General features: G+C 49.5%; 1 protein-coding gene across 2 annotated transcripts in view; it reads right to left on the bottom strand.

Moving 5' to 3' along the window:
- LOC119466012 (nucleolar protein 4) overlaps positions 1 to 22260 on the bottom strand; it is a 133000-nt gene that overhangs the window by 9666 nt on the left and 101074 nt on the right. For both annotated transcript variants that reach the window (XM_037726496.2, XM_037726497.2), the window contains exons 5-7: positions 6098 to 6478; positions 4016 to 4144; positions 3453 to 3653 (exon numbers count right to left, since the gene is read on the bottom strand). In XM_037726496.2, coding sequence (XP_037582424.1) covers positions 3453 to 3653; positions 4016 to 4144; positions 6098 to 6478 — 711 coding nt within the window. The remainder of the gene's footprint in view (positions 1 to 3452; positions 3654 to 4015; positions 4145 to 6097; positions 6479 to 22260) is intronic.

The raw sequence follows: 22260 nt of genomic DNA, 5'->3' as shown, positions 1-22260 counted from the left end.
GCCGTTGCGCCCTAAACAACAACGATAACGGTAGAAATCAGGGGAAAAAATGGGTGAGTCGATGAAATGCTACCCAGTCAGAACGTCGCCGTACCTTAGCACTGCTGTACCCAGTGGCCCTTGAAGACTTAATACGGCGCACTCAGTAACCTAAACACACCACTTATCGATTGCCAGACCATCCGCAACTATTAGTGCTTCAATCAATTCATCTGCTTTCACTAAGCCGAAGGGCGCCAACAAACGGACAAGAATTCAGGACGAACTCTAGGGTTCTTCACATTATGCAAACCGGGCAACCAATTCGTTATAGGGATTGCTTATAATCTCTAAAATGGTTCATTTCCATCGTCCATTCACTTTATCTCAGTAATATGAAGAGGTACACAAGCAATAGAGCACGCTTAGTCGCGGAGCAAGTGACGACATATAGGACCAGCGCCATAGTCCATCAAGCATTTCCAGAGGTGGGGGAATAAGAAACGGCACATGAGCTTCCACGGAGGGCTAAGTTATGAAACCAGCTCTTCCAAATTCAATGGCAGGTTGTATAGCGAATGTCCTGCTATGGCCATGATGTGGAAACAATGATTCGTACGCTTTCTTTCTTTTCTTTTTTCTCCCTTTATTGTCTCAATACCTAATGCACTCACACTTGATGCAATGCTTACACCAGGTGCCGCAGTGTGCCCAGGTTCAACATTGAGGCTGGTGTGCTCATTAATGAGTTCAACAAGACTCCCACATCAAATAAATTCGAGCTACAAGGTAAAACTATCTCGCAACCAAGTCCTGCTTGCTTGTAGCGCCCGTAGCCCTTCATTCTTGATCGATTGTCAACCTTCCCTTATCTGAGAACACGATATTGCTACATTTTCAAAAGCTCAATTTGCAAAACTACCCCGGGAGCTACTTCATTTATACATTCAACCTTGTAATAGTGTCGGGGCATTTTACGTGCGATAGTAGCAGGTTATACCAAGTAATGATGGCATTAGCATTATTGGGCTACTTCACATAGTTCTGGCTGAGCGACCACATGGGTATCTGTTTTTCCCGACCTCTTCAATAAAAAAAAAAACGAGGGCATTTCAAATTGCTCCCATGCTTGGCGGCGTTGAACCCACATGACACGGTTTCCTCAAGCACAAACAGCCAGACTTCAGCGAAATGCCCTACAAATGCACTGGGTGTGCACCGCTCTTTAATTAACTTCTTTCGCGCCAACCTGGCTCACTGGGTAGTATGTGCCATCCGGCATGTCGCCACCAAGGGGAAACAACCTCAGCGTTCGCACGCACCAGCGCGCCACGCATCTCGGAGGCCGCGAGCAGACTTCTCGGCCGCACCGCTAAACGGCGCCGAGTGTCAATAGGGAACGGCGAGAGAGGAGCTCGGCTGCAGTACACGCCTCACATACGACACGTTTCTCTCAGCATGCGCTCGCACACACCGGCGCGCCATGCATTTCGGAGGCCACGTACGGGCATCGCGGGCGCCGCCGCTAGACGTCGTAGCGTGTCCACAAAGATTAAGGCCCCCAGATAAGCTTCCAGGTATCAACATTCCCTTTATCCCGCTCCACTCCTCCTCTAATCCTCCTGCTACATGCAGCGCCGCTAGCGCCTCCAAAGGTTCGCGACCTTCATCGCGCGTGCCAGAACAAATAGCTTCGATTATGTGTCGTACTACATTTATTATCAGTACTCGTTTCAAAACTATTCCGTGAAGTAAATCCATACTCATGTGTATGCTGGCGTAAAGCGTGTTGCGTGAATGAAAACTTTGCAACCTTTGGGGGCGCTAGGGATCAGTGCGGTCACGTGAAAATTCCACGTGACCGCACTAACCCAATCACGCAGTGGCATTGAAGGGAGAGCGCGAGGACACGGACGGCGGCTACGTGAAAGAATGGCACTGCCTTGAAGCATTTTTATCTAGGGTCCTTATTAGGAAAGCGCGAGAGAGGAGACCGGTTGCAGTACACGGCCCATACGAACTATCGCACCACCGCTGCAATCTCGGAGGCCAAGCAAATGACCACGGGCAGACTTCGCGGGGGCGCCGCTAGATTGCGCTGCGTGTCCAGAGGCAAGCACGAGAGAGGAGTCCCGCTGCAGTAGACTCCAGATACATGGCGCGTTTCGGCGGTGGCAATACATTGCGTCGCTACGTTGCTTCTATGCTAATCGCTTTACCGTCGACAGTGATCGTGAGATGGGTTGTGCCTGAATTTTTCTCGCTGGCTCGTGTTATCTGATGCCTCTTGTATGTCACACGTATAATAATAAAAAAAAAAATAGCCTAGCTTGCACTAGTGGCGCAAGGCTAAAGAAACAACGGAGCTGCTCGACCACGTATTTGGGTTAGGCTAAGCGTTACGAAGTCATCCCCAGAATTTTCCGGAATTTATTGATTATTGATCGATAATCGATAAGCTATTGATTGGCTATCGCAAGGTATTGGCCACGTATTTGGGCTAGGCTAAGCATTACCAAGTCATCCCCAGAATTTTCCGGAATTTATTGATTATTGATCGATTATTAATTAGCTATTAATTGGCTATCGATTGGCTATAGCAAGGTATTGGCCACGTATTTGGGCTAGCCTAAGCACTACCAAGTCATCCCCAGCAGTTTCCGGTATTGATTATTGATCAATATAGATTATCTATTGATTGACTATCGGAGGTTTTGCGCCGTACACTTGACGGATCACCCTCGAGCTCATAGATAGATGCACCTTAGCTAGATCACACAGCTGTGTTGCCATTGCGCTTGGACCCTTTCTGCACTACCGCCAGGATCGGCCCACATTTTCTGTTCGCGCGTTACGGACTAACGTTCGGCTTAAACAGCTCCGCTGTTAAAAAAGAGGTGGAAACTAACACAAACGTGTGCACCGAAATCGTTAACGTAACCACCGTCATTCGCCGCGTACATGACTAGATGGCGCCCCAGTTCTTAACCGGAACAAAGACGGATACTTCAACACACGCACAACACACGCGTGTTCGTATTATTAGCACAAGGTCGCAAATGTTCAATCAAACCGGCAATTAATCAGCAAGAAAACGTATGCTAGCGGCAACGCGTGCTAGAAAGACCTGTATTTCAGTCGCACTTTTATAACAGCCCCTAGGTTTCTGTACTTGCAGCTGTTATGAACCTATGCACGCACTAATCTACACGGTAATTCGTTAGGTAAGGAAAAAGACTTACGTGAAAAGAAAGAAGAGTATAGCTAAAAACGAAAGAAACCATCCATTTTTTTTTCTCTAGCACACACATCCCGACCGTCTCGCGAAATCTTCAAAGAAAGGCTGCGGTAACCACTGGGCGCTCCTCACGGTATTCATTGCTTGACTGTTACTCAATGCACTACTGTATCATCAACTTGGCGACGCAAGAGACTGGTAAGAAATTACCGAAAGTAGAAGTGCTTATACTCACGTCCCACCCGTTGAGGTCTCGGGTTCGCTTGGTTCGGCGGCAGGACTTGAGGTAGGTGCGGATGCGCTTGCGGGCGCGCTCGGCGAACTCGGGAAACTGCCGGCTGCACGAGTCGATGATGGCCTGGATCTTCTCCTTGGGCTGCCGAGAGATGGGCACCATGCGGTCCAGGTTCTCGTCCACGAAGAGGCGCACGAACATCTGCGCATCGCAGAAATGGAGGGGTGCATCGTACAAGGCGCGCAGCCGGCAAGCTCCTCCGAACAGCTGGCAACAGGAGTACGAAGCCTGCCGCGAAATATAGGCAACGAGGTGCTGCAATGCATATTTAAATGCACTAACTCCTCGTTGAGTAACAAAATCATTGTCACGGAGAATGTAATTGGTTATACGCGGTTTTTGTTAAAAGGAGAGAGGCGTTAAGAGAAATACAGAAGCACAGTACGACAGTCTGGAGGTCCGTAAAAGGTGCTATATTGGACAGATCAAACGAGGAATGGTTAGGGCTAACTGGAACGCATTATGAACGAATAAATTAATCTTGTCCTGGAGCAGGCACTCACGTTGAAAGCCTTGAGGCGCTCGGGGTCGTAGGAGCTGATGTCGAGCTTGTCCTGCTCATCATCGTCGTCCTCCTCGTCCTCGTCCTTGGTACCGGCCGACAGGTCGTCCGGTTCGGCGGCCGGAGGACTCTGCACGGGACAGCGGGACGCGATGAAAAACGCGGAAAACGTGGCGACGTTTACCTGCGGCACCAAATGCATATTTATATAAAACGTTGAGCGGTGAGAAGGTGGCAAAGACTTCCGACGCTGCTCGACGAGTGTCCCGTTCTGATGTCGTCGAAAACCTCCGAGCCGCCTCCAGAGGCACCGGCAACAGTCACCAACGCCGCGCGCGTTCGGTGCGAACGCGGGCAAAACGGCGTTGCTGCGCGTTGCTGGTGCTGCTGCATGTCCAAGTTTATACAGCTGATAAAACTACTATTCTTACTCCGTATAGCTCTCTACTAATTTGCTATCGCAATTGATGCTTCGCCTTTCGGGTGAAACTGCGACAATTTTTTTAATGCTTCAGCAGTTAGAACGGCCATGCAAATGAAAAACCCGTATGTTGGCATGTGTATGGCAAACGAGGGGAGAGGAGTGGAGAGGAGGCACCTGATGGAGACGGCGCGCGCTGGAATCCGGACCCGAACAGTTGGCGCTCGGCCGCCAGCAGACGCACTTCGCTCCCGGGCAAGTCCGGACACGTGTCGCGAGCTCTGAAAGTCGCATTAGTGGCTGCGTTTGTGTTCTATGTGTTGTGTATTCAAAAGCAACTATGGACGCCGCGCCTTCTACGGGCCAAAATAATGCCACGGCCGCTGATCCAGCGGACGCGGTAATGCCAACGCATTACCGTCGCATGGATCTCACTGATCACCTTCAATTTCTTTCTTTTTTGATGCTGCATCTTGCGTGTTGCGCAAGCGGAACCCCCAGTTACGCGTTCTCTTTCACCACCAGAAGCCGGTGCGTGGCAGGATGTGTTTGTATAATTGCCATTGCCAAAAAAAAAAAAAAATGGTTGCGGCTTAGCTCAGCTAACCAAGGATATGCAAAGCGAAAGCTTGGTTTAGCCTTGTTAAGTCTTGGTTTCACTTGCTTAGCCTTTGATTTAGCTGTAATTATTATACTTCGGTATACACTCATCGATATAAGTCAGGTATAAATTATGAGCCGACAAGTCCAAGCGTTTTTCGAGTCGAACAGCTAGCTCTTCTTCAGTCTCCGACGCTAGCTTCGGGCGCTTGGCATTCCGGGACCCTCTCAGTGAAGCAGTTCCGCCGGGCGAAAGACGGGTGTCAGACGCCACTTGCGGCGTGGTCGGACGCCGGTAAGAAGCCGCGGTGTGGTCAGACCATAGAGAAAGAAACGCTGCCAGCTGCGGCGGTTGCCAACCAACGGCTCAGCTCGCAGTGCGGCCACCGGCCACAGCGAAACGGCGAGAATGCGGCCGATGTAGCTTTCGCTAACAGAAAAAGTTGTCGCAGTTTCACCTGAAAGGCGAAGCATCAATTGCGATAGCAAATTTGTAGAGAGCTATACGGAGTAATGATAGTAGCTTTATCAGCTGTATTAACTTGGACATGCAGCAGCACCGGCCAAACGCAGAACTTGTCGACGCCGTTGGCGTTTTGCCCGCGTTCGCACAAAATGCGTGCGGCGTTGGTGACTGTTGCCGGAGCCTCTGATATAAATAGGCACTTGGTGCCGCAGCTAAACGTCGCCTCCATTCCCTCCCCCTCTCCCCCCCGGCCTTTCGCGCGTCGGAAGAAGGCGCGTTTGCTCTACATATATGGTGATTGTAAAGGAGGAACGAGACGCCTACTTCTGCAGCCCTTAAGGGAGCACGGCGCAGAACGCGCGTTTGTTCTCCGCCGTGCGTTCACTCCCCGTGAAAGCGCGCGTCCCTAGCGCCCTTTCACTCGCACATACAGCGTTCGGCGGCGCGCGGCGACGATTTCATCTCCATTGACGTCATACGGAACCTCACGGCGACGGCGACGGCAACGCGACGGCGACGCCGACGGCAGAAATCTGCTTTGGAGTGTCCATATAATTGCTATCGCAATAAAACCACACATGGCGGGTGATGATTACCTGTCCTCGGTCAGCGAAGCCGTGCTCGCCCGTCGTAGATGCACCACTGCCGGCGAATCCAGACCCGCCCGGTAGCGACGACGTCGCCGGCTTGGCGGTCATGTTCAGCGGCTGCTGGGTGTCCATGGCCTCGTCTGCGACGCGACCTGCGTCGTGGCAGGGACGCCGGCTAGCCGAGGGTGACCCGCCTTTCGCCGAGCCCACGTCCTCTGATCTGGTCGACGTCGAGGCGGCGTCTGTCATGTGTGCGTCTCCTCCTCCTCCCGCGGCCGACGTCTCCTTGGAGTCTACCACGCCCGCGTCGGGACTCGCCTCTTCGTCGTCGTCGTAGTTGGGCGTCGCCTCATCGTCGCTCAGCTCGTCGCTTCCCAGGGTTGAGTCCTGCGCAATCATGGTCATCATTCGTTACTTTTTTTTAACGTAGACAAAATGGGAAGGCAGGCCGCTTTAGGGCTACATATCTCTATGTCCGAGACAAACTACTCGTACAAGAGTAATGAAGAAATAAAAAGGAAGAACTAAGAAAAAATCTCCACATTGATTTAGACACGGAGTCACATGACACGAGTACACAAATAGTGTCACTGTACGTGTATTAGCACCGGCAGGGTAGTACGTGGGACGGTCATCCATCACAAAGGAGAGGTGGAGCGGACTCAAGTCCTTTCATGCCTACATTATATATCCCTTCCCATCATCATCATCGTCACCATCAACAACAACTAGAACAACAACAAGATGAAGAACAACCCCAATGACAACAACAAGAACGCAAGCATTCGGCTGAACGAAAGACTCTTCAGGCGCTCTCCAACAGGACATGCACAGTTTTCCTGAGCCCATCATGGCGTCCGAATGGCTTCTGCGACCTCCTGCGTTCCTTAACCTCCCCCACCCCTTTTCGCACCCGTTATCCGTGAAGGCGCCTCGAGTCGACTGGACGTCCATTTCAGGCTACGCAAATCCGATGGCAACGCCATGACAAAACTGTGCTTTATAACTCTCCTCGCCGATATTTTTTTCTTCTTGCGTTGAGTGCAGTAGCCTGGGCATGCGCGGAAAGCACCAAATTGTCGAATTTAATGCGGAAATAACCGAGAAGCGCCGCAAGAGTGCAGTGACTACTCCAGAGGTAGAAGATGAAGATTGTTCGCTTTCTCTGCCCACTGAAGTTCCCTTTACTGTCTTCAATTATTCATTCATTTTCCTTTAATTTTTATTACTTATTAATTTCTAAACTAATTTATTTTAAATTTCGATCATAATACCACCCGGTTCGTGGCCTATCCCCCACAGTGGGTTGTGCCGTTAATTGAGGCATCATCATAATCATCATCATCACCCTTTCCTGCCGGTTTTACCGAGCTCCATTGCACTGTACTGTAAATGTGAATGGAGCAATGGTTCTTCAAGAAGAGGTAGCTTTCACGCCTTCATCGTCTTTCCTCCCTTGTGCCTGAACTTGTTCTTGTTGATGTTTTGAGGCAACAACAACAAATGTCTCTGCATTTCTCGGTGTTACGTGGCAGCCCTGCCGTCTACTCGTTCGAACCTCGAGGGCTTGTGGTGAAGGCGGGGAACATCTAGTCGAGGCGGAGACTTTAAATGTAATCACGCAAGGTTCGTATACACCGACGAGAATAGATAGCGAGGGATCTTTGTTCTACACCCGCTCGCTGTGTCGAGGCTTTCGTATACCACGTGCCTGCTTGAACTTCTCCTATATTTTGACATTGGCATTCAGTTCTTCCTCATCCATAGACGCCGCTTTCGAGAAAAGAACAAAACAGAAAAAAGAAGAAAAACTAGTTAAGCTAAGGTAGCTGTTCCCATAAACAATAAGATTCCGACGTAAAGTGTGGCCTGGTCTGCACGTTTCACTTTCTCGTAGAGTCAAGACTGAGTATTCGGAGGTACGGTGTACAAGGAAATCATCACGGAAGGCGAGTTGCCCTGCGCAGTTGAAACGCGACGAAGGTTTAAAAAAGAAGCAATACACATGCAGGATTTTGGGCAATTGCCTAGGCGTATGTAATGTCTCGTTTCGAAAGAACACCAACAATGCGGCTGCAGCGACGCACGTTTTCAACTTGTTGCAGCGTCTCACTATCATGCCGACACATGAGCTTACTATTGCATACAATCTACGTCCTAGGTATCTCAGTAAGATTGCAGTAACTGAACGGCACGTGGAAATTCCTTGTTTATGATTACTCGCGTGTATAGTAATTGGTTGACAGCTGTTACGCGGCGGTGCTGCAGTTTGAGGGCACGTCTTTTGCACATGTGTGTGTGTGTGTGTGTGTGTGTGTGTGTGTGTGTGTGTGTGTGTGTGTGTGTGTGAGTGTGAGAAAGAGAGAGAGAGACAGACAAAGCTTGATATGACTGCCTATGAAATGTGAGCATTTGCGTTGCTTCAAGTACATGCTCGATCTCGGTTTTTGGCAACAGCGCACTTGGTCTGGGTCTTTCCCCTTTTTTACTGAAATATTACTTGATCACCTTTACCTTCCGTACAGAACTGTTGAAGTGGTGTGACAATACCGAAATCTGATCCGACACTATGGCAAGCTCAATGGTACATCACCGTTCAGGCACTGCTCGGTTATAGATATGTTTAGGTATAAGGCTCATATTTACTGAGTGGAATGGCAATGTAAATGCAGAACGCAGGTTTGAAAACACGAAGGAGAAGAAGCAAACGCAACAGTGAACGGGTGTTCCCTTTAGCACAAACAAACCAATACTTTAATGTTTAACGCACTCGAGTATTATATCAACGTGTGAGTACTATACGGTGGTTTAGCGACTTACCGTCATGTCGGAAAAGTTACCATTTCGTCGAAAAACCGCAATAATGACGACGACAACAAAAACGCCTATAGCAACTGATCAGAGCGACCAGTAAACCCAATGCCTCACCCCCATCAATTTGTTCGGGGTGATATACAACCTGACAACTTCGCCTTGCAAAGTGGCTTACAAGACGCCTGCCAGAAAACATTGTAAAACACAAGCTGCGGGCCAACTGGCATTCCTTTCCGACTCCGAATACAGAGGGGGAGGGGGTTTGAAAACAGCACACAAGAGTCAACGACCGAGAAACACACTCTGCGTAAGAAGATATTCGCTTCGAAGTCTGCCTTCTCGTGCTGTCGAGATTCATCGCGTGTTCGCTCGAGAAGACCGCTCCACCACCACCATGTTTCTCGCTTCGTCGCGGCACCGGCTGGAGGGAAGGGGAGAGGGGAGTGGGCGCCCAGCTACGTAAACAAACAACAATAGATCATCGCGAGAAAGGAATCGAGGAAACGATATAACAAGGAAAACCAGGAGGAAGAAGAGCCCGCAAAGGGGAGCGAGCCGAATGGAGAACGGAACGACGTCCATAAGAGCGCCCGGAAAATGGGCACAGCTTGTTTTTCTCTTCCCCACCGTCCCCTTTATCCTCTCGTCCCTTCTGCCACCGGCTTTCCTCCTTTACCCCCTCTTCTCCCTTTAGTCACCACCGCTCTCCCCTTCACCGTTAGTTCCAGCCTGTCACCGAGCGCGCCCGAGGACACAACGATCGCGAAGCAACGCGTGGAGTCTGCTACAAGCGCGACCAAACACCAAAACAGACAGGAAGTAAGAGAGAGAAAAAAAAAGACAAAAAAGGAGGAAAAGCTGAGAGAAGGGAGTGAGGGAAAAACAAAAGGAAGTAATAACTAAAAGAAAACAAGGCGAGCGCCGAGCCCAGTTCCTCCCCCTCCCCCTTTCCTTGTTGCCCGTGACAACGGGCGTAGCGGCGAATCACGTGATATTTTCCCCCTGCCTTTCTACTCCCCCTCACGACTCTGCCCGCTCGTCCCCAGACGAACTTTCTTCCCCATTCTTTTTAATCTCCTCCACCTTCTGTTCTTCTTACAGCCACCCACGCTTCCCTCCCCATTTCTGTCTGAACAACGCTTCCCCTTTTCTACGTGGAGACGGATTGAACAAAAAAAAAGATAACCACGAGAGGGAGATAAGGGAAGAAAAAAGGGAAACAGACGAGTCACATACGAGAGGCCTACGCTGTGTCCTGCGCCGCGATTATGTACTCTTTCCCCTCTGGACGCTGCTGCCGCTGTGTCTGCTCGGCTTGGCTGGCGAACTCCGGCGCAGACTGTGGCGAGCGGGTACACGAGTACTAACCCCCGCGTCCCCCACTCCCTACTCCCATTCCCGTCTCATCCCGACCGTGCTCGTCGGGGGAGAAAAAAAAGTTTATGTGATTTTTTTCCCCAGCTCCTCCTTCGGGACGGGGCAGAAAGAGGGAGAAGAAATAGTCGGAAGGGAACAAAAATATAGGAGAGCTAGCGAGAAAGGCATTCGTCCACTTGTTGCTACACAAGATGGAACGCGAAAGGAAAGCAGTGGCGGGTGCCGCCACCAGAACTACAGGGGCCCGCAAGACGGGAACGCCATCCTCGCTACGAAGAAAAGATAAATAAAGGAAGAAATCCTAATGGCTCGTTCCAAAAGAACGGACCTGAGAGAAACGATGAAACGTTACAAAAATAAAAGATCCGTAAGAGGCCAGTGGACATGCACCTAGATAAAAACGTAACTTCCAGGGGATGCGTCCCAAGGATGGAGAAAATGGGGTTCCTTCTTTCCCCATTGAGGGAAGAAAGAAGAGTGACGTTCCCTCTTCTTTTCCCCGTAGAGCGGACGTCTCTGCGAGAAAGAAGGCTCGCAGGAAGTGGCAGTATGAAACGGCGCAGGACTATAGGAACAAAAGTTGTCTGGCGGAAGAACGAGCAAGTTCCGGGGGGAAAGGGAAGGGGTGGCAGGCGCAAGCTAAACACCGGGCTGCCGAAAATTTAGTTGGAATACTCCGAGAGGGAAGCGCACGACACGACAAACGGGAGCAGAAAAAAAAATCTTGACATGAAATTGGGGAAGGTGTTTTTTTTTCTTAGGGCCAGACAGAGATGGGGGAGAGGCGAAAGTGGGAAGGAAAACAAAAGCAAGACCCACGTTTAATGATTAAAGTGAAGAAAAGAAGTAAGGGCGATAAAGCGCGCCGTTTTATTCGAAGAAAGCGAGGAAAGGGGGAAAACGAAGACCAAAGAAACGGGAAGCAGCGCGTTGAATGGAGCGCTAATACACTGCAACGTGTGCAAGCACTAAAACGTGCAGTGAGAAAGAGAGAGAGAGAGTGAAATTCGCAAAGGAAATGACAGGAAACTTCAACGCACTCAAAGAGAGCTTGAAAGTGGAAAAAAAATCTACAAACACACATATATGCGAACTTATGTGTACTACGCGTTCGCTACTTGACAGGTGAGTTACGATTCCTAAAACTACAGTAGACGGGATGTCTAAGAGGGTGAGTAATACCGAAGGTGGAAAAAAAAAGAGGAAACGCGGCGTTAAAGCTACGTAAAGAACGGTACTCGGCAAAGCGTAGCGATCAAAGAAGGGGAAATCGTTGTAAAAGCGAGCGCGTCGAGGTAAAAATAAGTTTTCAAGAAGAAAAAGAGAAGAGCCGAACTCCATACCGCTCCCCCGGCTGTCGACCTGTCTCCTTCGTCATTTCGAACCCATATCGTTTCTTTGCTTCTGTGTTACTTGGTTTTCAGGGTTTAAGGTGGGCTAAGCACGCGTGGCACTGACTGCAAGGACACAAAAGCATCGCATAAAGGGAACAGCAAAAATTTCGGACAGAGAAAAGGAGGAAAAGAAAATAAAGCTAATAAACGATGTTCCAAAAAGAAATTAAAAAAAGAAACAGTGGATGCACGTGTCTTTTCCATTTTTGATGGTTGTCGTTGGCTCTTTCATTTCTCTTCGAGTTAGGAATTCGCTAAAAGCAGAGGCAACGCAGGAAAATAGGTGTGTACAGCTAGTAGCTGCGAACCCCCCTCCCCCTATATCGATCTATCTATCTATCTACATATATATATATATAAAGAAATAGAGACCAGCAATGAAAATATAGAAAGAAAACGGCACCAACAGAGAAACGGAATATCCATTCTTGACGGGCATTTATCGTTCGCAGTTTTCCGCGTTCGAAGTCCTTCAGATTGGTCAGCAGGTCTAAGCGAGAGACAAATGCAGACGCCCGATTGGAGGGTGGAAGGGGGGGGGGGATAGTGTGCTTCGATATACAGGTACCAAAACACCCGTACAATGTGCGAACAGGAGATATGATTTCCAAACGGACAAGCGGCCTACGATACACTGAGCAATTCAAGTACGTAAATTAGGGTAAGTTATCACGCTCGCTATAACTATATGTATATACATCCTCTGACATTAACATAATCGCTTTCTAAGTCGGTTATGATTACCAACCCAAATCCTGCAAACATGGCAGTTAAGAAAGCGTTTTAAATGCGTAGCGAAATTAGTACCAGGTACGCTGCTTTTACTACCAGGTACGCTACGGTTAGTCACGTGATATCTTTAATTTATCTCGGGCTTTCTTCATCAGCCGGAAAAAAATAAACGGGCAAAACATTACCTGGCTGAAAACATGCAGTCACAATTTTCTTTCACTTTTCTACAAATTATTAGTTGTCAGCACGCCTTCCTGATCATTAATTAAAACATGGCTCATTACAAGTAATTAATAAATCGAATAGCCTCAACTAGCACTAACTAACTATAGTTAGTTAGCAATAACTAACTAGCACGCGCCCTAAAGGACACTAATAAAGTTCTTCATCCATCCATCCATCCATCCATCAACAAAAAGATTACTGCCGGCTGCTCTACTCTACTGCGAAGAATATGCACTTGATAATCTTCGCGCACAATGGCCTGCCTTCTCTAAAAACGCGATGCACGATAGCTGGGCAGCCTGTATATCGACAAGCAGTTGAAACTCACGTTCTTTTAGTTTCCAGTTAAATTTAGCGAGTAATTCTGGAGGGAGAAATCGGAAGTGGTCTGCGTGTGTAAACATTAAAGTGGCCTATAGGTCGCAGTTTAACAAGGAAACTTGAGAAGAAGGTAAAGACCACGCAACGAGCGACGGAACGAAGAATGTTAGACGTAACGGTTAAGAGACAGGAAGACAACGGTGTGGAGTAGATAGTTAACAGGCGTAGCCGATATTCTAGTTGAGATTAAGAGGAAACAATGAAGCTGGCACTAAATATAATGCGTAGGGAGGATAACCGGTAGACCATTAGAGTTACAGAATGGGTGCCGATGGGAAAGGAAATACATTCAAGAACGGCAGAGAATGATGACGGTGGTGTAATCGAATTAGGAAATTAACAGGCATAACTTGGAATTAGCTAGCGCATGACAGGGATAATTGGAGATCGCCGGAAGAGGTCTTCGTCCTGCAGTGGACATAAAGAATAGGCCAATGACCGATGATCTCAAAGTGATGATGATTGTGATGACATCCCAGCATGGAAAGCAAAGTGCGGACAATGATTCTGAATCTGAATCAGGATTCCGCAAAGAAAACTGCAAATTCTGAATTTGGCGAGAAAAGGAATCGTATATACCCACTTGCGAGAACGAGCGAATCGCTTTTATTCACGCGCGGCGAAATTTACGGCGCGCACTTTGCGTGGCGGATGGGCAGAGGTGAGAAAAAAACTTCGTGCAAGATATATGCACATCTTCGTGTAAGATATATGCAAATGGCGCGCACTGAAATGTTTCAGCAGAGCTGAAACATTTCATTAAAATTCAGTGGAAGGAAACCCAAGACGCGTGCTATTTGCGACCCATATAACCCACGCGACCACGGAGAACGCAATCTTGACCATCGGTCCAATTAATACAAATAGCGTTCTTGGCATGCACACGTCGACGAAGACGATGTTTGATGGCGGATGCGGCAGCCCGAGCAGGAAAATCCGGGAAGATTCTCCAAGAAATCTTTGCTTCGAAATCATTAAAAGCGTGCGCCCTCACTTTCTGCTAGCTTCGCTGATAGCATATTCCCCCCTGTCGGCCAGCAACAGTCCGAACCTCCCCGACACTATTGCCCCTGGAGCGCTGCCTCTCTGGCACAAAGACCAAACATGCGGCAAAGCACGCTTTACAGGTATTCTTTCACGGGTTCGACGGAAGTTCGTTCAAGTCCAGGTTCAGGTTCGTCCAGGTTCAAGTGAATCACGGTCACACAAGGAACCCGCACGCTGTTCCGAAACGTTCATCCTTCTTCAGACTTGTTCACTGACCGTGGTTTCACTTCAGGCACTCCTTCTTAAACCACATGATGTTCATTCATTAAAGGTCGCTCTACCTCCTCGAAAAATTAGAACTTGTGCCACACGACGGCCTACTACGCAAACGCACATCTCAGTAACTGCGCACTACCAGCATTCCGCGTTACATGAATATAAATTACCGATACGTGGTAAGAAAAGTTCAAAGCCAAAATTTCACTTTGACTAAATTTGCTATAAGTGAGTAGTATATACCTCTGAAGCAATCTTAGTAAAGCAGCAGGGCTGGTAATTGTATAGTTTTCTTGTTAGCAGCTCTTAAACAGCACCTAAGCAGACGACGCGTACGTCTGGTGGTTGTCGCTATGACGCAAGTGCCAGCAAGCCGCCTGCGAGATTATTCAGTGCGCCACGGGCAGGCGCGGGCGCCTCCTCATCTCGGAGCTCATGCGGAGGGAGCCACGCGTTCTTTGTCCTGCGTCACTTCCGGCGAGCAGTTATAACGGCGTTTTTTTTTTAAAGTTTCGCTATCATAAACAGCCATTTTAGCGAGATTTTCGCGAAGCTACCGCTCGTATTTGATGGGTCAAATTTTGCACGGACACTTTTCTACACCTACACTATCTTATACTAGACTTTTTCCGCGTTCCGAAACATCGTTGGCCTTTAAGTGGCCGTCGCGCAGACAACGAAACGTGCATGACAGCACGTGGGGTCATTAGTGCGAACAAAAACGTCAAACATGCAAAAAAAAAAGCATCCAGCATGACCTTGTTAGACACGTTCTTGCATGCTGATTTAAAACGAAACAGCATGCTACATGATCGTCCACGTGGCATGGCGTTCGCCTGTTTTTTTCCGAGTTGTTTGAGAGTTCTAAATAAGCTACTGATGCGTTCTCGCATGGCGAAGACCTTTGCTTCTCCGTAATTTTGCGTTACACGGAAGACACGCAAAGCAATAAGAAGGTTTTGATGGACGAAATATACTAAGCTTACAGAACACAGCGCCATCTTCCAGCTATATGTACACTATACTGTGCAAAACCAAGTAAGTTTAGATGGGAGGCAGCACCGTTTCTTGTTTACATCATTCACTTCGTGTGTCGGCTCCCTAGTTGCCTTGTCATACCTGCCAGGGATCATTGGTATCAACTCGCCCGAGTCACGACCACATTTTGCAACGTTTGCGTCTCTGTCCAGACTTGACCACGAAAATCCATAGAGCACGAAAACTAGCCATCGCTGCGAGGAATGACTTTTTTATAGAGAGAACGAACGCCCACTTCAACAATCTCTAGAAAGCAAAAATTAAAAAAAAAGTTCCTTGCAAGAAGAGAACAGAGAGCGAGAGAGGGAGAGAGAGGGAATTTTTGTTTTGTTTGGTTTCTGTTTTTCAGAAGTAAAAACAAAAAAAAAAGTTCTAGCTCCCCCCACAATACAAGTCTCTATTTCTCTTTTCGGCCCACACCAGCCTTCATGTCCGCTTTATTTTATTCTTCAGCAGCTTCTGTTTCCAAGCGTTCGGGAGCGCGCACCACCCTTCGGCGTTCTTTTCTCCAGGCGGCCTCCCTCCTATCCTTTTTGGGGATAAAGTTTGATGTCCCCACTAGCGTGTACTTCTTTCCAACCATCCCTCCTCCCCCTCCCCCCCTTTCCCCCTTAGTCTGACTACACCAAGTGCATTCCACCCAGACGCCCCTGTTTTGAAGCCGGCTCCCTTCTCTTTCCCCAAAAGAAGAAAAAGAAAAAGAACCGAGTCGGTTTCATTTTTCCTTTCAAAAGTATAGCGTCCCCCCAGGACTGCCATCCTTTCTCCCCACGGTGAGCGATCCTTAACAACTGCTTTCGCCCGCACCTCGCGATGACGCCTGCCTCTCCGAAAAATAGAAAGTAGCAAACTTTGCCAGTTTCTCCGACATCCCTGCGCGTGCGTACCGCCCCAACGCACGACGCGCTTACGTGCCTCGACCTGCAAAACCGCTGCGTCATTTGCCTGTTTATTTGTATTTCATTTTCGTCAGCAGCTTCGTCGCGCGCACCGCTCCCTCTCCTCCTCGCCCGCGCGTCATGCTGACTCCCCCATTCTTCCCCCTTTCCCAGAAGCCATCGGAATAGCTCTTCCGAAAAAAAGAAGGATACCTTCAAAAAGAAAAACAAGAGATAGGAGTCCAAGCGTTCCGTCAGCTTTTTTGTCATTACGGGCGTTTCCTCCCTGTTTAGTGCTTGAGCTGCCTCACCTTCCCCATCATTTTCTCTTTCCTTGTTTCTTTCCTTTTCATCACCGACAGCAGAAACAAACTAGCTAGATTGTGATTTCTTTGTTTCTTCTCTATCATCGCAGTGGTTATTTTCGGCTACGGAGAAGCTCACGTCCCCATCGACCAACCCTCTTCCCCAACTTTTCGTTAGACACGCTTTCCCATATTCCCGCTTGGCCTTTCTTTAGCGCAACGGGAAAGATGAGTGGGATGTTTGAGAAGCAGCATCAGCTCTTTCTCTCTCTCTCTCTCCTTACCCCCCTCCCCTCCCCCAGCCCTTCCTTTGAACTCACTCGCATTCCGGTTTGCATTTCTCGGTGAAAACATCTACGCGCGCGTCTCGAAAATTCGTTTCTCTTCCCCGCCATCCCTCATCTAACGTCCTCTTTTGTGTATATTTTAAAGATACAAGCAGACAAGCTACTGGTTCCCGAAATCATTTGTACTTTTCACCTGCCGCGCGGGTTCCCTTTTTTTCCAGCCTCCCACCAATCGTCTTCCCCAAACGTCGCCGTCAGAACCCCCCCCCCCCCCCCCCCACGCGTAGAACTTTCCACTTCCTCCTTTCTATCCCTGCCTGCACGCGCAAGCTTTACCGCCGTAATTCTGACGAAACGCTTTTATTTGCTCGTTGGACTCGTTCCGAAAAATTCCTGAGCTGCTTACGTTCTTCCCCCTTTCTTCCCAACTTCTCCTAGACCATTTTTTTACTTAGCCTGGCGTGCGCAATTTTTATACGCCTAGAAAAAGCGCCGGGAACGCACGGTGGTAAAAAGAGGGCGCTAGACTCCGCGGGCCGCTTTTCCATCGCGTTTGCTTACTTTCTTTTTTCTTTTCAATAGGCATGTACGAAAGCCAAACGTTATACCGAGAAAAGAGCTCCGGAGAGCGGAATCAGCTGAAGGGGAAGCGAAAAGGAAATGCCGCATCAAAAGGGACGATGAGTAGGAATGAAGAGAAAAAAAAATGGGGACGCATGGGGAAACAAGAAAAATGGATGAGGCGAAACACGTGTAATTCAAAGAGAGCGGAAAAGCGGCGGCAGCTCCTCCGCAACGCCGACTACGAGACGTCGAGCGACTCGGAAAGAACGGCGCTCCGGCAGGCGGCGGACGATGAGGCAAATATAACTCGGTGAACAAGAAACCCATAGTTTCCTTTTCTCTTTTTTGCCCAGCTTGCCGATTTTCAAATCCTCCCGATCTCTCTCCGCCTCGCCATCCGCTACTTTCCACGCCGCCTCCGCCTCTTTCGGTTCTTCTTATAACGTTTTCTTCGTCTACCAGTTTGTTCTCTCGAGCTCTATCTTTCTTTTCTTCTCATTCGCCATCCCCTTTCCCCTTTTACCCTCCTTTTTTTTCCCTTTTCACGATTTCAAATCCGAGCCGGGTGCAGTGGCAGCGAGAAACTACGTTCACTGGCTGCAAGCGCTCCCCACCCGTCTCGTCTTTCTCGCTCCTGTTTCCACCGTCCTGGCGTTGTAAAAGTCTTTTTTCTCTCTGTCGTTGACACTTTGGAAGCTTCCTTTATTGCTGTTTCGCCGCCGTATGAAACCTGCCTCCTACGCTGCGCCACTCGCTCTAACATTTTCCCTTTTTCTTCGCTCTCTAGAGCTTGGGGATGGGGGATGTAGGTGCTCCCGGTTATTAAATCTTCGTTGCGCTGGCACAACCATCCCCCCCCCCCCCCCCACCCACCTATTTTTTATTCCTTCGCACACCGCCCCTTGCCATCGCCATTTTACTACCTTCAAAAAGAGTAAGACGTTGGCAATGAAAGAGCCACTGTGACGGGAGCTAGACGGCGACGCGTTTGGGGAGCGACTTGGGGAAGTAAAACGAAAATGTGGGGAAGGGTAGAAGAGAGAGGTCTGGAGGAAGAGAAATGTTTCGCTTAACTGTAACCTTCTCCTGGATCCCCTTTCCCGCTGCCACATTGCCTTCTCCTCCCGCTCGCTCGCATTCTGGGGGGTAACTTTCGTTTTCTAAGTTTGGCGGGCTTTAGGGAGAGGGTTGGGGAGAGGCGGAATGCGGGGAAAGTGGATCGGGAGAAACGAGAGCTTCAGCACTTCCCGCGCTGTAGTCAACTTTTTTCCTCTTTCTCTCCCTTTGCAATGCGCACCTTATTGGCCACCTCCCGCAAATTCCGGGAAAGCAGCGCTTTTAGTTCCCAGAGCTGACAAGCTTTTGTTCTGAAACTTTCTTTTCCCTTAGAATCGCTTTACTGCTTATTTTTTTGCTCGTTTATTGTAATGTCTTTTCTGTTACTCCTTTCTTGCGTTTGCTTTTTCATGTTTCACTCACTGTTGTGAAACTATTTCTGTGGGCTTGTGTTCCTAGCTCAGTAACCCCGGAGCTTTATTTCAAGTTCCTCGCTTCGAATCTTGAATCGAGGGAATGGAGAAGATAGAACTTGAAAGGAAAAGGGTAGGCCTGTTGGCCTTGGGCTTCGCTGTTCCCTCATTACATTTTCATACAGCCGGCTGCAATTCTCAATGTGCAGCGGTACCGAATAAGTGAGGCAGTCAACCGAAGTTTTCTAGAAAAAAGTTGCGCTGTCGCTTTTTCATCATTTCTTAAGCGAGAACTTTCGCTCCACATTTACGACGAGCGCTATTTGAAACGGCGCTGTAGAACATGTCCGCCTCCAAGCATGAAAGATGCATACTTCGAAACGTGGCTCATCACACGGATCAAATGCGCGCACAAATCTCGACGGCCGTACAAAATATGACTAGCATCTTTCGATGCACGCTTGCTGACGCACTGAAAGCGCTGGTATTTCGATGGCAATACGACTACAGTGTTAAAAGCGGCACCAAGACGTCACTGCACCAGTTCGAAGTTAAACCAGTCCTACCGAGCCTTGTGATGCCTATGCACGGCGTGCGCAACCAACACACAGTTGGGTTCGATTTCTCTTCTAGTGACAACGTGGCTGCGGACGACGCTCACGCGTTATTGAACTGTTTGCATGGGTGCCGTTCTTACCTTACGGTATCTAAGTAAGCTGACTTCAGTGTCTAAGACTGTTCCATCTCTTGACGACGAGCATGCCGACTCAGCGGATGGGCCCATACATTCAAGAACCTCAATTCTTCCTCTGCCGTACCGTACTTCTCACTAAAACAGTAAAAGCTTCCTCGCGGAACGCTTTAGTGGAGAGCAGTTACAGCACGGAGATAGAAAACAGATGGAACCTAACATCGAAGCCTGCAGTGAAGAAAGCCTCCGCTGTAGCGTAAACGCATCCGCTGTCGCCGTGGGAACTCGATAGAGCGCAGACGGATATTCTTGCTAAGAATGAGAGCTCAGGGCACCAGAACCTATCAGCGTTCACGCCGCTTCTCATGAGCGCTTTGTTCCAACTTACAAGCAGCGATGAAGGAAAAAGCCTAGTTGTTTACTTTCGCCTGAAACAGCCATCACAAAATATACAAGAAAGTATCTAGGACAGCGAAAGTTCACGGAGCATTCGGGCGCGCTCCCCTCTCATCCTCATTTCCCCGCGTCTGACACCGGCACGCGTACACGCTCGCCAGCGCGCGAAGGCGAGCACGAAGCAGGCGAAGAGCAGCGTGCATTAGCTGCCGAACCATGCGGGAAGTATAGGGCTTCGCAGCGGATCCCTTCGCTTCCCTAACAGAGTACTCAACCTCTACCCCCCTCTCCGCCCACCCCCGCAAACTCCCCAATACCCTCCGACAGCGCCCGGCTATGGGGAACTTTGTTTCCCCCACGCGAATAAGGAGGAGTCACTGCTCGACAGAGTGGCCGAGCCGGTCGCCCCAGCGACCGAACCGACCAGGGAAGAGAGGAGGGAAAGGGAAAAAGAAAACAGTATCGAACCCGGCGCTTGTGCTTGCTGCTGCAGGGAAGACCCACGTGTAACGGGAGACGCCGCGCCACGGAAAGCGGCAGAGAGAAAGGCACACACCGCGGAAAGGGGGAAAATAGGGAGAACACTAACGGCAGCCATGAAACAACAAGGTACGCACGCCGAACGAAAAGAAAAAAAGAAGACGCACGAATGAAAACGAAAATAAAGGCAGCTCAAAGCAAGAGGCACAGCCCGGCGACCTCCTACCTCCCTCGATGTCCGGGAAAGTTTTTTTATCCTCTCCCGTTTTCTCCCAGCGCCCACCCATTCTGCCCTCCCTGCTTCCCCCTACACACACGCCGCACCCCACCCGACAACTCCCCATTTCCCTCCACCCCTGCGGAGAAGAAACTTCTTGCTCTCCCGCGCGTTCCCGACCCGGTTAGAGCGTTGGTGGAGCGCTTCTTTCGATCTGCGGGAGGTTTCTCTCCCCATTTTCCCCCATGCAACAAACCTCCTGTTCTCCTTCTCGGGCCAGCCCTTCTCCCCTAGGCTCCAACGCAGTCTTCCCGAACGCCGCGGGCTTCGACGTGCGCAACCAGTGGTTTTTTATTTTCGTTACAGCTTCATACCCTATACCCTCCACCTCTTACCTCTGTTTTCTTCTCTGTGTTCCAAAATCTTCACCGCCCCCATTCACCCATTTTCCCCCTTGTTTTCTCTTACAGTAACTCATAGTCTCGCATTTCTTCATTTTTTCCCCTTGTGCTCTCCCTTTCACAAGAGCCACTGCGCCCGGGGAGCGAGGCTCTGCCTTTTTCACCTCCTCGCCGCCGTGACCCGTTTTCCCCATCTTTCATTCCGGCGCGCTCCCGTCTTCGCTCGCTCCCTAAACTTCCCGACGACGGCGCGCAGGAACACCGAGGCGGGCAGACGCCATATATATAGTTGTAAGCTCGTCCTCGTTATTGTAGCTTTCCCTTTTTGTCTTTATTTCCGGCGCCCGTTCAACGCCCGCTTTTTCTTCCCTTCCTCCCCGGCGTGAGTCCCTAAATCTGCTTCTCTTTGGCCGGGGCGCCCCACTCCTTTCTCCTCGAATCTTCCCTTCCGCGTCTTCCTCATTTTTTGTCTTTGGTCCAGATAGGCGGTTTATTTACAGACACAGCCACGCGCCGCTGTCTTTTTCTCTCTTCTACTGGTTCCTTCGTTCATTTCCCGATTGCTTTCCTCAACGCTGCCTCCCCCCCCCCCCCCCCCTATCCCAGCTCACGTCAGGGTTTCGGCGCTTATTTCTCTCGGTGCTTTCTGCTTTATAGTCGTGTTCACTCTTCAGCTCCCACACAATCCCCTCTTCCATAACTGCGCAAGTCGCTCGACTGCCTTTGTGCTGCGTGGAGTGCGGCTGACAAAAGTTGAACTGCTCTTACGTCTTCGGGCAGAAACCCGAACGCGACTCGCTGGCTTGCCTTTTCACTTTGAAATCCTTTCTCCGTGCCCTAGCTTTGTCGTTTTTTCCCGCTCCTCCCTTTTGTTTTACTGCTGGTGCGCCCTAACTCCCCATTTCAACGGGAGTATAAGCATTAGTTCCCTGCCATGTTCACTTTCGGTTTTCTTTTCTTTTCCTTTCCTTCGGGCGGTAGAGTCCGTGCATCGGCCATGTTGTTTTGGTGTCACTTCCACGTACGACCTCAATCCAATCCCTTGAGTCACCCGCTTTTCCACTCCCTACCGTAGGCGGACTTCCAGCGAGCACTTTTCCCGTTAGTTCGTTTTTCCCTAGTCTCATTTCCCCCTTTGCCAGAAGTTGTGTTCCCAAGGTCCTCTCTTGCTTCACCCGAGCTCTTGCACAGGCAGTGCGTCTCCATGTCCCACCGATCTCCGGCAAACAGCACCTTCCAATACAAGCTTTAAAGGGA

This window comes from Dermacentor silvarum, chromosome 10, assembly GCF_013339745.2.
Source record: "Dermacentor silvarum isolate Dsil-2018 chromosome 10, BIME_Dsil_1.4, whole genome shotgun sequence".
NCBI classification, from domain to species: Eukaryota; Metazoa; Arthropoda; class Arachnida; order Ixodida; family Ixodidae; genus Dermacentor; species Dermacentor silvarum.
This window is presented reverse-complemented; position numbering and strand designations above follow the sequence as displayed.